Raw genomic sequence first — 16,846 nt, 5'->3', positions numbered from 1 at the left:
ACCTTGATCTAATTCAAGCAGTGGGGTGTGAGGCAGAATCACACAGGCCATACTTGAATTAGACAAGAGTCGATAACTAGCCTATACCTGAGTCACAATGGGGGTCGACCAGATCGATGTAGCCATATGAATAGAGGTATAAACCATGACAGTACTTACAGACAACCAGTGGAGGTTGACCAGATTGATGCAGCCGTACTTGCTAAAGAACTCAAAGGGATCTACTCTACTCCTACTCCTAAGGGGTGGCCGGAACCAAAAAAAGTAATTGACTTTGTATTTGATTGGTTGATGCCTTTACAATAGCCAGGATTTGATATTTATACCTGGAGTCTAAACATGAACCTTACTCGAGTATGACTCAATACAATCTTTGGTATAATGAAAACATTCCTAATTTAAGATAACTTGGACTCTAATCTTTCCCTTTTTATAGAGTCCAACATGTCTCGTCCCAGCGCCAATCATAGCTTCTGTCGTTATCTGTTGGCGCTATCTGAAGAAAGCCGATTCTAGTGCTGCATCCGAATCAGCTGGTTTTGATCTACACGCAATTGATCCCTTGCTGACATGATCTTGAGAGCACTCGAGCTTCTAAGATTCTTCTTCCAAATTCTGGTGTAAACACATGCCCCCCAATTTTGGGATAAAAGTAATTTTATTCCAAAATTATCATGTCTGCATCTGTGGGGGGTATGACCCCGGATACCCACGACAGGCCACATGGGCTACGCCTCCAGGGGTGGCCCAGCCCACGAGAAGGAGCCTTGCGGGGCATGATTCTGCTTGGCGCCTCCCGCAAGGCATGGGAGGATATCCTGAAGATGTTACGAGATCTTTTAGGATACGTACGATCCCATGATTCTTGTAATATGTTATTACTTTCCGGTTATCTCTAAGATCTAACCGACTTGTAACCTTGCCCCCCAGACTATATAAGGCAGGTAGGGACCCCCTACAAAATCACGGCAAATCATACGATAGCTAATACAAACCAACAGACCACAGGAGTAAGGTATTATGTCGTACAGATGGCCTGAACCTATATAACTCGTGTGTCTCTGTTGCCTTCTTGTTCTTGATTACACGCTCCTCTGCCGATCAATCTACCATCGTGGGATATCCCTCGGTGGACTGCTGATGATATTCTGTCGATAGTTAGCGTGCCAGGTAGGGGTGTGCGTGCTGTTTCCTTGTTGAACAAGATGGCTTTTTCCATTAGCTCTTCGTCCCTCCCGTAGCCTAGCCAGATCTTCACGGTCGAATCCATCACGTGGGTCATCAACGCCGACGGAGTTGGAGAGCTTCTCGAGCCGGTGCAGATTCGTTCTGCGTCGACCACCCTCGCACCTGCGACTGTAGATCCAATCTCAGAACCACTTCTGGGGTCAACTTCATCAACTACTCGCCGCTCGCTTCCTCGCTACCGGAGGAGGCATGTCAACAATGACGATCTGATCGAGTCTATCGATCAGGTCAGCCTAAAACTCACCGATTGCCTCTCCATTGCTGAGTCGGCCCTGGACACCCTTGTTCAGCACCGACCACCTTCCGATCCCGATCTATCGGTGTTCAGTGCTCGGCAAACCTCAGGGCTCGACACCCCACCCTTTGGGCTCGCCAACGCTGCTGCTACGTATCAGGACGCCCTGAGGGGCAAATTCGCCGACCAGGTCACCGACCAGCTCCCACCAATCATCAACATGCTACACGCCAGCCGAGGTCCCAGAACATCCCTCCAAACTATCCTAGAGGAAAATCCAGACTCTGAGTCTCAAGGCTCCATGGAGCCCCTCGTCGAGACCTTCACCGAGCAACCCCCTCTCCTGCCTTTCCGGGGTGGCGCAATCTTCAACGTCAGCATCGACAGCCCCCCTCGGAACGGCGAAACAGATGAGGAATGCGCCACCCATGAAAACAGGAACGCCAACCATGCGCAACGCTGTGATAACAAACATGCCATTGCGATGGCCGAGGCCGCTCATGATAACTAGTTTGACTCGCAAGGAAGGCCCCTCCATCGCAACCTCAACAAAGAATTCTTCCGTGTTGACGGCCACAACGTCATCAAAACTCCAAGCGCCAATCTGGCAGTGGCTGCCAACAAACTTGCACACCTCCCACAGACACCCGAGCTCGCTAAGGTCGCCGCTATGCTAAAAGCGGCACACTGTCAAGTTAATGAGATCCAAGAGGTTCAGAGACCTTTATGCTCCACAAGCGTGATTCACCGATCAGCCGATTCTAGATCCAATCGCCACCCTAGTCAAAGTCATTTCGCTGATCAGTCACTACCTCCCCAGGGGGGAGTTGGAGGCCACCACGCTGAGCATCATCACCAGCACGACCAAGAGGTCGAACAGGACGCCCGAGTGCACCTCAGTAACCTTCGAGATGCACGACGGCGTATCGATCAACGTCGCTTTGGGTGCCATGAAGATGAAGTACGACGCCACCAGGAGTACGAGCAAGAGTATGGTAATCCGGACTCAGCTCTGGAGCCGATCGTCGCCGGCAATACTGCTGATATCGGCCCCGACAACCCGAAAGGGCCCCCAGCGTTCACCAGGGCGCTCCGAACACTCTAGTGGCCCCGTGGTTTCAAAATCACCGGAGTTGAGCCCTATGAAGGAAGGATGAACCCAACTCAGTGGCTGTAGGCTTACGCCACCGCTATCTGTGCCACCGGAGGAGACACCAACATCATGGTGAATTATCTCCCCATCATGCTCACGCCAGCCGCCATGAGCTGGTTCACAAGCCTTGCCCCGGACACCATCAGATCTTGGGAAGATCTGAAGAGAGTATTCACCGACAACTACATGGCCACATGCAGGCGGTCGGGCACCAAGCACGATCTCAACCGCATCACCCAAAAGCCATCTGAACTACTCCACAGCTACATTAGACGCTTCTCCGAGATGAGGAATTCTATTCCCAACATCACAGAAGCCGAAGTCATCACCGCCTTCGTTCGAGGACTTCATCACCGTGAACTCCGTTCTAAGTTCAATAGAAAGCCACCTACCGGCATCTGCAAGATGATCACAACCGCCAACCAGTATGCCGATGCCGAGGAAGCGGAGGTGCGTTTTAATGAAGATACGGGCACTAATCGCCCGCCTCGCCACCACGACGACCGCAACGACGACCGACAGCACAACGTTTGCCGCCACAATGACCGCAACGATGATTGACATTACAACAACCACCGCTACGACGACCGCAGTTTCCATCATGACAGCGGACGAGATCGGCCAGACAGATTCAAACCTGGTCAGAATTGCCGCCGCTAACCAGATCACTTTGTTGCCAACGTCAATGAGCCACGTGCAAAGTGTAACTACGATGAGTAGTACAAGAAGATCCTCGACAGACCATGCCCCCTGCACAAGAACGGCAAACACAAGATGAAAGACTGCCTTGGTTTGGCTAAGGAGTTCCAGGAGAAAAAGTACAACGACGACAATGGTGGGAACGGAGGACGCCGACCACCTAGGGATAATAATAATGCCTTCTAGAACCATGACAAGGTGGTCGCCACCATCTTTAGGGGTTTTGCCTCTAACGAGAGCAGAAGGGAATGGAAGCTCGCCACCCGATGAGTGCTCGTCGTCGCCTTAGAGTAAACTACCGCCAACCCCAGCTATCGCCCGTGGTCCGAAGTCCCCATCACCTTCAGTAGGGCCAACCAGTGGGCGGACATACCCTACACAGGGTGTTTTCCCCTCGTCCTTGACGCGACTGTCTAGAAGGTGCTCTTCAGAAAAGTCCTTGTCGACGGTGGGAGCGCTTTGAATCTACTCTTCGCCGAGGCCCTAAGGGAGCTCGGCCTCGGGACAACAGATCTCACGCCCTCAGACTCCTCCTTTTGGGGTGTGGTACCTGGCAGGGCATCCAGACTGCTTGGGGAAATTACCCTACCAGTATAGTTTGGCACGGCAACCAACTACCGAGTGGAGCATATCAACTTCTATGTCGCCAACTTCGACACCGCCTACCACACCATACTGGGGCGTCCGGCTCTGGCCAAGTTCATGGCCATTTCGCACTATGTGTATTTGGTGTTGAAGATGCCTTTGCCCGCAGGAGTCTTGTCTCTACGGGCCAACCTCTCCATCGCCTACGCCTACAAGACAGAAAGTCTCGCCCTCGCCAAAGGCACCGACCTCTCCATCTAGATGGCTAGCGTGGTCGCCGAAGCCAAGATGGCATCTGCTGATGACATGGAGATCCCAGAGCCTCCTCGTGCCTTCGCCAAGTCCAAGGAAGTCAAGGAGATCAGCCTCGGCCTCGATGACCCTTCTAAGACGGTGAAAATTGGGGCTCACCTTGACCCCAAATAGCAAAGCGTGCTCGTCTCCTTCCTACGTGCCAACACCAATGTGTTTGCTTGGAAACCTGTAGACATGCCGGGGGTACCACGGGAGAAGATCGAGCACTCCTTGAATGTCTCGCTGACTGCTAAACTGATCAAGCAAAAACTTCGCCGATTCATGCCGGACAAAAAGGAGGCCATTAGGGTAGAAATAAAATGGCTCTTAGCTGCCGGATTTATAAAAGAAGTGTATCATCCAGATTGGTTAGCTAATCCTGTTCTTATTAAGAAAAAGAATAAAGAATGGAGAATGTGTGTTGATTATACTGATCTTAACAAGCACTACCCTAAAGACCCCTTTGGCCTGCCTTGGATAGACGAGGTTGTAGACTCCACCGCTGGCTACGAGTTGCTCTCCTTTCTTGACTATTACTCTGGCTACCATCAGATCTCCCTCAAGAAAGAAGACCAGGTCAAAACATTGTTCATCACGCCTTTCGGTGCATACTGCTACACCACTATGTCCTTCGGACTAAAGAACGCTGGAGTGACCTACCAAAGGGCTATCCAGACGTGCCTCGACCAACAGATCGGCCGCAACGTTGAAGCCTACATCGACGACGTGGTCGTCAAGACTAGAACCACAGATAATCTGATCGCCGACCTTGAAGAAACTTTCTCCAACCTGAGCAAATACCGATGGAAGCTGAACCCTTAAAAGTGCATCTTTGGAGTTCCATCCGGTATCCTACTGGGCTACATCGTCAGTGCTCGGGGCATCGAACCAAACCCTGACAAGGTCTCTACCATCACCAACATGAAACGGCCGACGAGTGTCAAGGATATACTGAAGCTTATAGGCTACATGGCTGTGTTAAGCCATTTTATCTCGTGTCTTGGTGAAAAAGGGCTACCTTTCTTCAAGCTCCTCAAGGCCTCCGAGCTTTTTTCTTGGTTAGAGGAGGCAAACACAGCTTTCGAGCAGCTCAAGTTGTTTTTAACAAAACCTCCAATCATGACAGCGCCCCGACCAGATGAAACTCTATTGGTTTACATCGCCGCCACCTCTCGCGTTGTTAGTACGGCTATTGTCGTCGAACGCGAGGAAACTGGACATGCCTACAAGGTGCAACGTACGGTCTATTTCATCAGCGAGGTACTTAATGAGCCCAAAACTCGTTATCCTCAAGTGCAAAAGCTGTTATATGCAATTTTGATTACCTCGCGCAAGCTCCGACATTACTTCAAATACTACAAGATCGCCGTGGTCACAGAGTTCCCTCTAGGGGATATTCTCCGCAATAAAGAGGCCAATGGTCGTATCATCAAGTGGGTTGTCGAGCTCAGCACTTACTCCATTGACTTCAGAAGCAGACCGACCGTTAAGTCACAGGCGCTTGCTGATTTTGTCGCTGAGTGGACCGAGATCCAAGAACCCATTGCCGCCACTTGCCCCGAGCACTGGGTGATGTACTTCGATGGCGCCCTTAACATCATTGGTGCTGGCATGGGCATTCTGTTCATCACGTTGACAAAGGATAAACTCCGATATGTTCTTCACATACATTTTCCGGCCTCCAACAACACCGCGGAATATGAAGCATGTCTCCATGGTCTCTGTATAGCCATCGAGCTCGGCGTCAAATGCCTCATGGTATATGGGGATTCCACGCTGGTTATCAACCAACTCAATAAGGATTGGTCCTATTCTAGTGAGAAAATGGACGCATACTGCGCCAAAATCAGGAAGCTTGAAGGGAAATTCTATGGTATCGAGTACCACCACATGGTACGGGATCAAAACCAACCAGTCGACCAACTATCAAAGATAGGATCTTCTCATGCCATGGTTCCGCCGGTGGTTTTTGTTCAAGACCTCCTGGCACCATCTATTAAAGAAGATAAGGAAGTTGTGGAAGTACCCCCTGCCGAGCAGTTGGTACTCATGGTACCTTTGCCGGTCACCGATTGGAGGGAACAGTTCATCAAATACCTCTCCAGCGATGAAATACCCGCCGACAAAATCAAATCCGAACGACTAATTCGCCGAAGTAAGCATTACGTGCTGGTAGACGGTAGCCTGATGAGGAAAAGTGTCAAGGAATGGATATTGCAAAAGTGCATCGTCAAAGACGATGGTGTGAAGCTACTTTCCAAAATTCCCTCTGGTTCCTATGGCAATCATGCGGCTTCGAGAACACTGGTCGGCAAAACTTTCCGAGCAGGTTTTTACTGGCCCACGGCCATCTCCGATGCAGAAGATCTTGTTCGACGATGTGAGGGTTGTCAGTTTTTGCTAAGCAAATACATGTACCGGCATAAGAACTACAGACCATTCTAGCTTCCTAGCCATTCGCATGTTGGGGACTAGATATGATCGGGCCTTTCAAACCAGCGCCAGGAGGTTTCCGGTATGTGTACGTCACCATTGATAAGTTCTCCAAGTGGATTGAGTACAAACCACTTGTCTCAGCTACTACAAAGAAAGCAGTCGAGCTCTTCGAAGACATCATACACAGATTCGGTCCCCTAAACAGCATCATCACCGACCTCGGGACAACTTTTACCGGCCATCATTTCTGGGACTTCTGCGAAGATCGGTGCATCTCTGTTAAATACGTTTCCGTTGCTCATCCTAGAGCTAATGGCCAGGTCGAACGGGCTAATGGTATGATCCTTGACGCCCTCAAAAAAAGGCTCTATCAGAAAGAAGAAAAGCATCCGGGTAGATGGCTCAAAGAACTACCAGTTGTGGTCTGGGGACTGCGCACTCAAGCTAGTCGCAGTATCGGCGTATCTCCATATTTTATGGTCTACGACTCAGAGGCCATACTCCCAGTAGATATTGCTTTCCGAGCACCTAGAGTAGAAAATTATGATGAAGAGCAAGCCTTAGCTGTTCGGACAGAAGACGTCGATCGGGCTGAGGAAGAATGTCTAATTACTTGCGTTCGCATAGCCAAGTACCTCGAAGGTCTGCGGAGGTATTACAACCGCAACGTCAAAGGTCGTTCATTCGCGATCGGCGACCTCGTCTTACGTCAGAAACAAAAAACTGAAGGGCTTCACAAGCTGTCTTCTCCCTGGGAGGGCCCTTACGTCATCAAAGGTGTTACTCAACCGGGGTCTTATCGCTTATGTGACTTAGATGGACTCAACATTCCTAACTCCTGGCACATAGAGCTATATGTTTCTATCCCTGAAACAACATAGATATGTATTCTTTACTTTTAGATTAATAAAGTTCTGGTCTCCTTAATTTTCCTCCATTTTTCCTCCATTATAAGTTTCACTTACTGTTATCGGGCTATACGCCACTCCATGACGACCCCCAATACGCTCGCCAAGCACGCCGAACACGATTTCTCCAAATCGCCGAACACGTCAACTCCAAAAATCGCCGAACACGATTTCTCCAAATCGCCGAACACGTCAACTCCAAAAATCACCGAACACGATTTCTCCAAATCGCCAAACACGTCAACTCCAAAAATCGCCGAACACGATCTCTCCAAATCGCCGACCACGTCAACTCCAAATCGCCGAACACGATTTTTCCAAAAAAAATCGCCTACTATGTTTTCTCCGGATTACATAAGTTTTTTCCTCCTAAAAACGACGATGATTTTGCACTCCAAATTTCATAACATAGCTCGCCGATCATCGAGCATCACACATTTTTCTTTTCTGTTTTCTATGGAAAAGACCCAGTCTCCGATTACTTCCTACACGTGCTTAGGGGCTCCACGCTCTGCGTTACAGTTGGTCGGCTGCGGTTCCTTGGTCATGCCTATTAATCCTACACGTGTCAGGGTCTCTGCGCTCGACGTTATGGACTGTGGGCTAGTCAAGGCCTAGATTTCAGGCATAAACTAACTGCTCGGATGCCACTTTAACTATTTTTCTCGCCAAGTTATTCAAATTGGCCACTGGGCAGCATGTGTTTTGCTTTGATAATTATGGAAGAGACCAAGGCTCTAACATCCCATCACACGTGTTATGGGCTCCGTGCTCTACGTGTTGGGCAGTAGGCTATGGTCCTATGATAACGCTTGTTTACCCAACATGCACACGGGCTACATGCACTGCGCTACGAATTACGGGCTAGCTAAAAGCATCAGGTTTAGTGCAAACTAACTGATCGAACACTGCTTATATTATGCATAACGGCGTTGGGTTATTAACACAAACGATTCTTCATCACCAAATAAAGTAAGTGGTACAGGCGATAATATCCGAGCAGTTTGTTAAGCTTCGCCACCAGCTTCTGTTTCGCCAAATAGGTCTATATCGCCGACAAGCATTTTTGCTGCATCTTCAACATCATCCTCTAGTTGCTGGGTTTGCGCGTCGCTCAGCCCATCGGCGAACCCACCACCTATCGACTGGATGTCGATAGATGGATAGTGGGACCGAACCACTACAAGGGCATGAGTAGCGGCGGTCAAAACGGCGTCACGGTTGAAATTTTTGAAACTCTCCCACACTGCCTTGCATCTCTGAATGATGGTGTCTGGCCCTTGCTGCCTGCTATCAGGACAGGGTGCTGGTTCAATGTCAATGCAGTCAAGTAATGGTTTTATTGCGACAGTTATAGTGTTGAAATTGTCTTTTTGGATTTTGGCTTCCTGCACCAGCACATCGAACTATGCCTTGGTTTTATGGCGATAATCTACAAAAATTACAATGGTTTGTCAGACCAGAAAAGTACCACAACATTACTTCTGATCAGGGGGTATCTACCTTTCAGTTCTTCGGCCAGTTTGTCTGCTCACTCTGACTCTTTCGTTTTCTCTTGTCAAATTTGCTCGATGTTCTGGCGAAGCTGGCTGAGTTCTGCGTCTTGCTCTGCAAGCACAACAGTTATTGAAACAAGCGGGTTGGCAAGCTATTGCAAAGTACATTATGTGATAAGGCATACTGGATTTCTGCTTGGATACATCCTCGAACTGCTGGCACTTCCGATCGAGCTACTCGGATTTATTTTTGAGTTCTCCGGTTTTCTTGCCCAATTGCTCGGACATATTTTTTAGCTCCTCGGATACAATCACCAGTTGCTCGGATTTCTTCTTCAGCTGCTCGGATGCAGCCGTTAGTTGTTCGGACAGAACCCCCTTCTGATGTGCAAGGTCCCATGAGTTAGACTCTGCAAGGTCCCGCTCGCGCTGAGCCCTCTTGATACTCTTTTCCAAAAGATCTAATGCCTCCCGGAGTTTCTTGTTTTCCTCGGCGAGGGGCTCCATCCTCTTCATCAGTTGGTGCCGTTGCTCGGCAGTTCGAGCGATCCCCTATGGATAAACAATGCTAGTGATAAACTTTGGTCTCCAATAACATATATAAGTATTTCAGGTGCGGTACTTACCTCGATTTGAGTCATTACTCTAGCAACGGCGGATTTCAACCTCTTTATTTCCCTAGTGGTGTTTTCTTCCTCGACAATTACTACCTCTTCCTGCATTTTTGGAGAATCTAGACGGACTGAGGTTTAGGTTTGGAACGCTTGATCTCCACAACCTTGTCCTCCTCCGTCGTCGCTTGAGGCACCATTGGGGGACTCTGTGGTCGGACAGTTGCTCCGACCACTCCTGGCATCGCTGCAGGTGGTGCCAGTTGCTCCTCAACCATTGACGGAGTTGTTTCCTTAGCCGCCGGCACGTCAACATCAGCTAAAGTTTCCGCTTCCAAAGTATCAATGTTTTCGGTCATAGCCTCGGTCGCGGTCGTCGATGCGCCTGTCATGTGCGCCAATGATTCACCATCACTAGGACCGCCGGCAGCGGCAGCTGGCCCATCCTTTGTTTGCCGAGCACTCGGGGACTCCCGGATGGGAGCAGTTGGCATTTGTTCTACTAAGGTTACGGGCCTCGGTGTAGCCCTACGTAATATCGGCTTGTCAGTAACCAAGAGAATTCAAGGAACAATATTATTACTCCAAGGCAAATATACTTACGGTTTGGTCTTCCGATTAAATTTCTTGAACCGACGATGCCTGCCTGATCCCCTAGGCGCTGCTGCTTGGTCCGCCTGATGGGAGGACTCTTGCTCCTCTACAACAGGGTGCCGCTCTGCTTGGTGCCCCGAGGCCCCCTCTGTGTGCTGCTCTACGGTTATCCCCTCTTGTTGCTCGAGGACTTTGGTCGTCTGCGCCGCTGGGACTTCCGTTGTTGCCCGCACATAACTTCTCCCTGCTTGCTGCTCGGGAGCTTCAGCATCCATCGATGGCTCTTTCATGCTCGGCGGATGCGCTGCCTGGTTCTCGTCATCGTCTGACCACTCTAGCACAGTGGTTCTTCGTGGTCGAGCGGTTCGGTCTTCACCAATGTGACAGAACCGCCCAATTTATACAAGATCAAGTACGGCTGTCCACGCTTAACACGTTGACACGCGCATACTCTCACTTATATAAACCCGGTAGTCCGCCGAGTGTCACGTAGGACCTCGGTAAATCAACATCACAACCAAGATCGCGTGATTAAGCAAATACACATCACATACGCAGAGTTGCAGTGGAAATAATATTACAAATAGATTCATAAATAATAATACAAGTTTGGATTTCAAAACCGATTAGTGAAAACAACATTGCTTTCGAAGGATTTCATTAATATGAGTTCCAAATACATTGCTAGCATAAGTGACATCCTCAGATAAAAGCATATAGATGAGAATAAATATAGAGTCACCGAGCCCACCGGCGGTTAGCCACCATCTTCAACAGGCCAAAACCTCACCTGCAATATGGTGGGATAAACCCTGAGTACTCGAATGTACTCAGCTAGACTTACCCGTCATAACCAGAAATAAAATTGACTCCAAGGAGTATGCAAGGCTTTATAAGTGGAGGTAGCTTGACAACATTTTGCATAAAAAGCGATTAACTCAATTATACAATTATAATTCTGTCATCAAGTTAATTAGAACTATCCATCTCTAGATTAGCAACTATCCTGTGCCAAACATGTGGTATATCTTTTTAGAGCATACAATAGTAACCATAGCAGGTATAGTAATTCCATGTTTATCCGAACCATCACATTCCATAAGCCAATTACTACGATGTTGGGACTAGCCAAGTTTCTCACTATCCGGGAGAGACGGCGATTCGAATCGATTTCAACCAGCTGGGAATTTATTCCTAACACAAACCCAGGCAGACCAGATCAACGGTCACCTTAGGTCACCTTTGGTACAACTCAGGTACACATTTCGCGGGTCCGTACCGCGCCGCACAATCTGGAACACCAGATGCCAGGATGCTCAGGCCAAGCCTGCCCTTGGGCTCAGTCTGATCGTTCCCCGGAAGAAGCGCACAACAGAACGGTTCCCGGCCTGAGTTGAATTACTCGGCTTCGCGGTCAGAACAAGTTATCCGGCCAGCTAAGTGAGAGGCATGCGTTCAATCTTGTCAGAAGCGCCAACAACGGTACAGTCCTTAATCAACATGGATGGGGATAGATCCACACCCAAGACCTCCACGTCTTGTTGCTTCACTATCGACATCCCGCCCGGTCTCGATTTTCTTTTACCCCATGGTTCTGTTCCACGATAGCAAATATAGCCAACCGTGCTCCGATATCCCCCTATATCTCGCAGGTGACAGGACATCACCCGACTTCTACCGGTCTAAGCAGGGCTAAGCATATATCCGATCCTGGACCTATACCGGTTAAAGGTGTAATATCTGGACAAGGAATGTATATGCATCCAGTGGTTTCATTCAACTCTTATAACCTAATGCATCAATCATAAATACTTAAGTAATCATTTGTAAAATACTGGGAGGCTTAGAATGCTCCGGGGCTTGCCTGGGATCCGACACAAGTCAGTTCAGTTAGCTTGCACCGCCTTGGTGACATCTCCGGTCCTAGTACTTGCTTAGTCCTTCCATCTTCTGGACAGCCCACCATTACACCATCGTCTGGCTCCACATCATGCGCCCCACGTCCACGTGCTGTACCTAGCGTACCTAGGATGAGATGCATAGATGCAGATGCATGAACATAAAGAATACACATGAAGGAATGCAACAAGCATACTAAACAAGCATATGTTACACTATACACACATAAGCATGTCATACAACCAGCTAGCTATACATGATCAAGTACTTCACAATTTAGCAAAACATTTTAGGCATGCTACCTTAACTCTAGGTGTCCAAGATAACCATTTGCAATCATACAAACAAGAGCAAGTAGAAGCAAACAATTCTAGATACAAGCAGATTTGGACAGCAGCAAACAGTCACTTGTTTCAAACATAACTTAAGCTACAAACATCCCACAAGGATGATCTAAGACTTTCTGAAAATCCATTGAAATTGTCTACAACATTGATGTTTACATCAAAAGCTAATTACAAAGTCAAACAGGTCAAACATGTAGATGTTTCAGACCTGTCCAGACATGGATATAAAACTGATTGCAACTTCAGAGAAGCATAACTGTAGTTCTAAGCACCCAACAAACATGATATTTAACTTTCTAGAAAGATTATAAAATTATCTAAAACTTTCTTATTACGATCTCAAGGTGATTCAACCATTAATTAACCTTAAACATGCAAAACAACAATTCTGTCCAGAACATGGACAGAATCTGACATGCAACTTAAAACAGCCATAACTTGACTTCTAGATATCAAACAAAGGTGGTTTGAGACTTTTTAGAAAGCTTAACAAATTGTAAACAACTTTGTTATAACCATCTAGCACTAATTCTACCATTATCAAGGCAACATATCGCAAACAAAGCAACTCTGTCCAGACTTGGACAGAATTAGCCACAGATCTTTAAACAAGCATAACTAGAGATCTACTTCACCAAAAGATGTGTTCTTTAGCTTTTTGGGAATATTAAGACAATCACTACAACTCATTCAACATCACCAAGACGTGATTTCATGAGTAACTAAGGCAACCAAGTCAATCCTTCAAAACTGTACAGAGCACAAGCAAAACAGGACAGAGCACTTGCAACAAGCATAGCTCTTAAACTAACAGGCATATGGTCATTAAAATTTAACACAAGCAAGATAAGGGAGTTATCTACAACTTTGGTATTTTCATGATTCATAGAAAATATCATTATCAATATGAAAACAGTAGCACATCACAGAGCACACATGCAGCCATTTTCAGCAAGTAACAAATTGGATTATCCATTTGCGTTGCTAAACAAAGAGCACATGCATGAGCTAATCAAGTAGCTCCAATCAACACTAACATACTTAGAAGCACTTCTAACATAGCACCAAGCAATCCATTCATCACAAAACACATTTTCATGCTTATCAACTAAAGAGCTTTCATTAACCTCTTTTCTAATAAACATATATATGAATATTTTAGGTACCCGTAAGAACAACTAGTTTGGAGCCCAAAATTTTATGAGAGGTAGGTGATATCAAAACATAATTACTATACAAACTTCACATGCTCAGGTTTTATGAATTAATTATCACAAGCAAAACAAATATTAAATATAGTTAAGCATGTGAGAGCAACATAAACCAATAACTTACTCATGCAGCAACCAATGACCATGAAATTTTTACCACACATCAAACATCATATGAGTAGCATGCCACAAAAATTTCACTTCATTTGGAGCCCTACATCTACAGTTATGAAAAAGATAAATACAACTAGCATTAAAAACCTAGCTGCATAAATCTATTTTTATAGCTAAAACTTTAAACTAAAACATGAAATATTATAGATCTACTGCATACATAATTTCACAAGGATTCCAAAAAGTCCTCATTTGCTATTTTACGAATTTCCTATGAATTACTATGAATTTCCAAAGATTCAGCAAATTTACTGCAAATGGGTCCTTATCGGCACTATTCATTTGAGTCACAGACTTCGCAGTTAGAACCTTCCCTTTTCTCGAATTGTTGCGCGAGGTCCCTGGCGTGGCTTGGAGCAGAGGACACGCGGGAGTTCGCCGGAGGCGGTGCGTCGGCGACGGTGGTGGGGCGGGGAAGGACCAGGGGACCCGCATGCTCCCGTGGGCAGCCGAGGCACGGCCGGAGATGGCCCGAGGTGGCCCAGCCACACGCGCGGCGGCCGCAGCGGACGGCGACGGCCCTGTACGCCGGCGCGGCAGCGATTTGCAGCGAGGAGCTCGCCGTCTTCGGCGGAGGCAACTCAGCTACAGCTTCCTAGGGTGAAAACCACACAAGAGAGAGAGAGCCGAGAGGAAACCGAACCACAGCAGTCACGTACAGCTCGGCGTTCATGGCGGCGGCAGCCTGCCGGCTTGGAGAGAGCAGGAGAAGGAAGGGGAAAGGAGAGGGAGAGAGTGGAGAGGGCAGGGGAGCTCGGTCAGCACTTATGCACAGCAAGGAGGCGAGCTAGCGAACGGGCGCAGCAACGCGGAGCCACGCGGCGCGAGCGGTCTGTGGCGGTCGGCAACAGAACTCGGATTCAAATTTATCAAGGAGCAGCAATACCACCTCAAAAATACGTCTGAAACCATAAGTTCGTCCATCCGTAACTCCTAAACCACGATGATTTAGCAAAAACTCTATTAGTACAAGTTGTAGGTCTACATACCATCTCCAATTTTTCTTAAAGCGTCAAAGTTTGATTCGGCCTGGTTGGAGAGATACAAGGCTCCGAAGAGGGGTACATGAAAACTGAAATCGTGAAATTCAGGCATCCCAGACTTAGCCAATTTTTCGAGCTCCAAAACAGCCATGGATTCCAACTTGAGGGCTCGGTTTGACTTGCTTCAAAGCTGATCTAGCTCTTGACCATTAAACAAAGTTTGCTCTACTCTACTCAAACTTCAACTTTGATTTAAGGTGCAACTCCATGCAAGCACTATAAGTGATTGGTCAACACAGGTCAAAGTAGCATCACGGTAAAGCTTAAATCCAAGTTTTAGACCGATGGAGGTATTTTCTTGTCCTCCGCTCAACACGAACCCTTCATGACTTTTGTTGTAGAGTTCATCTAGAGTCATTTGGGCATAGTACCAAGGTTTGGTTAATGACCTATAATTCCTTTCACTTAATAAAGCAATCCAAGAAAGAATGTAATTCATCATTTCATGCGGCTTCTTGATTCCAAACTTCACGAAACTTTTCCATGGATCAATATAGATGGATATTGATGCGAGACACATGAAACAAGTACATCCAGCATTACTCAAGCATATCTTTTAGAAAGGGCAGCATGTAAGCAATGGTGCATGGTCCAAGTTTAAGTGGTCGCTCATTTTGTAGATTTGATCTTGAAACTTTCATCACCACTTAACATGTCATGTTTGAGTTTAAACCCATTGCTTAACTGGTGACAAACACCTAACGTCCCACCTCTACAAGGCTGGACCCGCTTACATCTGGCAGCTTTTCTAGGACATAGACTGCCCTCACAGACCAACACAGGTCTTTTCTGCGCACTTTGTCCTCACTCGTGCGCACCCGGGAAGAACTTCCCGGTCGGTCACCCATCGCTCCAGGCCAAGCACGCTTAACCTCGGAGTTATTTGCAGATGTGCTTCCAGAAAAGAAGTTGCAACTTATTGGTATGAGTATCCTATTACTCCTGTTAAGCCCTGGGCTAGGATGTTACATCCTCACCCCCTTAAGAGATCGACGTCCTCGTCGATCAATCCCAAGCCAGGAACGTCCTCTCTTGGCCATGTCTGTGTGTCCAGAGCCAGCGCATGTGCCATGTTGTGTGACCACGCCGGATCCACACCAGCCATGCGCACCATGCCTGCGCAACTACGACACACGCGCCCGTGAAACCACAAGAGTCGGCTCTGATACCATTCTGTAACGTCCCACCTCTACAAGGCCGGACCCGCTTACATCTGGCAGCTTTTCTAGGACATAGACTGCCCTCACAGACCAACACAGGTCTTTTCTGCGTACTTTGTCCTCACTTGTGCGCAACCGGGAAGAACTTCCCGGTCGGTCACCCATCGCTCCAGGCCAAGCACGCTTAACCTCGGAGTTATTTGTAGATGTGCTTCCGAAAAAGAAGTTGCAACTTATTGGTATGAGTATCCTATTACTCCTGTTAAGCCCTGGGCTGGGATGTTACAACCAAGCGAGATGCCGCCCGATTTGTGTGCAGTAGAGCTTGCGGTTTTTCTCCTTTTTTGGACCGGCTCATCTACTGCCGGTCTTTTTCCGTGGATCTTCTCTAATACTGGGGATGGACTATCTGACGAGGTGCTCGGCTCCTCCTCTTCGGGCTGTAGCGGCCGCCGAATGTCTACTCCTTTCGGCCAATCAGTTCTCGGCATGTTTGAAAAGTATATTGCCCTATCCTGCAAATGGATATTTACATAAGTACGACAGTCCTTTGCTCAGAAATTGATGCCCGAACAATGCAAAGTGAAAGGGTTACCTGAGGAGGTGGATTGGTACAGTTGAAAGCATTCATTCCTTTTGGCCAGCTGAATGAGACATTGGAAGTAAATAGGTCCATGGCATGGTCTATTACTTCTTTCTTTGTCAGACGGTCTGTGTTTTCCTAGGTACCATCGTTGTCACCTTTGTAGTCGA

General features: G+C 47.5%; 1 protein-coding gene across 1 annotated transcript; it reads right to left on the bottom strand.

Annotated features, from left to right (window-relative positions):
• Window positions 1–9,064: 9,064 nt before the first annotated feature.
• LOC136536733 (patellin-2-like) lies at window positions 9,065–10,534 on the bottom strand. The gene is made up of 5 exons (XM_066528927.1): window positions 10,269–10,534; window positions 9,833–10,193; window positions 9,681–9,770; window positions 9,370–9,606; window positions 9,065–9,166 (listed from the first exon to the last, which is right to left on the bottom strand). Exons 1-5 carry the CDS (start codon window positions 10,532–10,534, stop codon window positions 9,065–9,067), a joined length of 1,056 nt encoding a protein of 351 aa, XP_066385024.1.
• Window positions 10,535–16,846: the final 6,312 nt, after the last annotated feature.

Source organism: Miscanthus floridulus, chromosome 2, assembly GCF_019320115.1.
Source record: "Miscanthus floridulus cultivar M001 chromosome 2, ASM1932011v1, whole genome shotgun sequence".
NCBI classification, from domain to species: Eukaryota; Viridiplantae; Streptophyta; class Magnoliopsida; order Poales; family Poaceae; genus Miscanthus; species Miscanthus floridulus.
The sequence above is the reverse complement of the archived record's forward strand: the minus strand, read 5'-3'. Positions and strand labels throughout refer to the sequence as shown.

Coding starts and splice junctions, on each gene's coding strand:
- LOC136536733 (XM_066528927.1), bottom strand. CDS start 10,534: ATGGATGCTGAAGCTCCCGAGCAGCAAGCAGGGAGAAGTTATGTGCGG. Junction 9,771..9,832: donor CGACGACGGAGGAGGACAAG/GTTGTGGAGATC, acceptor CCAAAAATGCAG/GAAGAGGTAGTAATTGTCGA. Junction 9,167..9,369: donor AGAAGAAATCCGAGCAACTG/GTGATTGTATCC, acceptor TTGTGCTTGCAG/AGCAAGACGCAGAACTCAGC.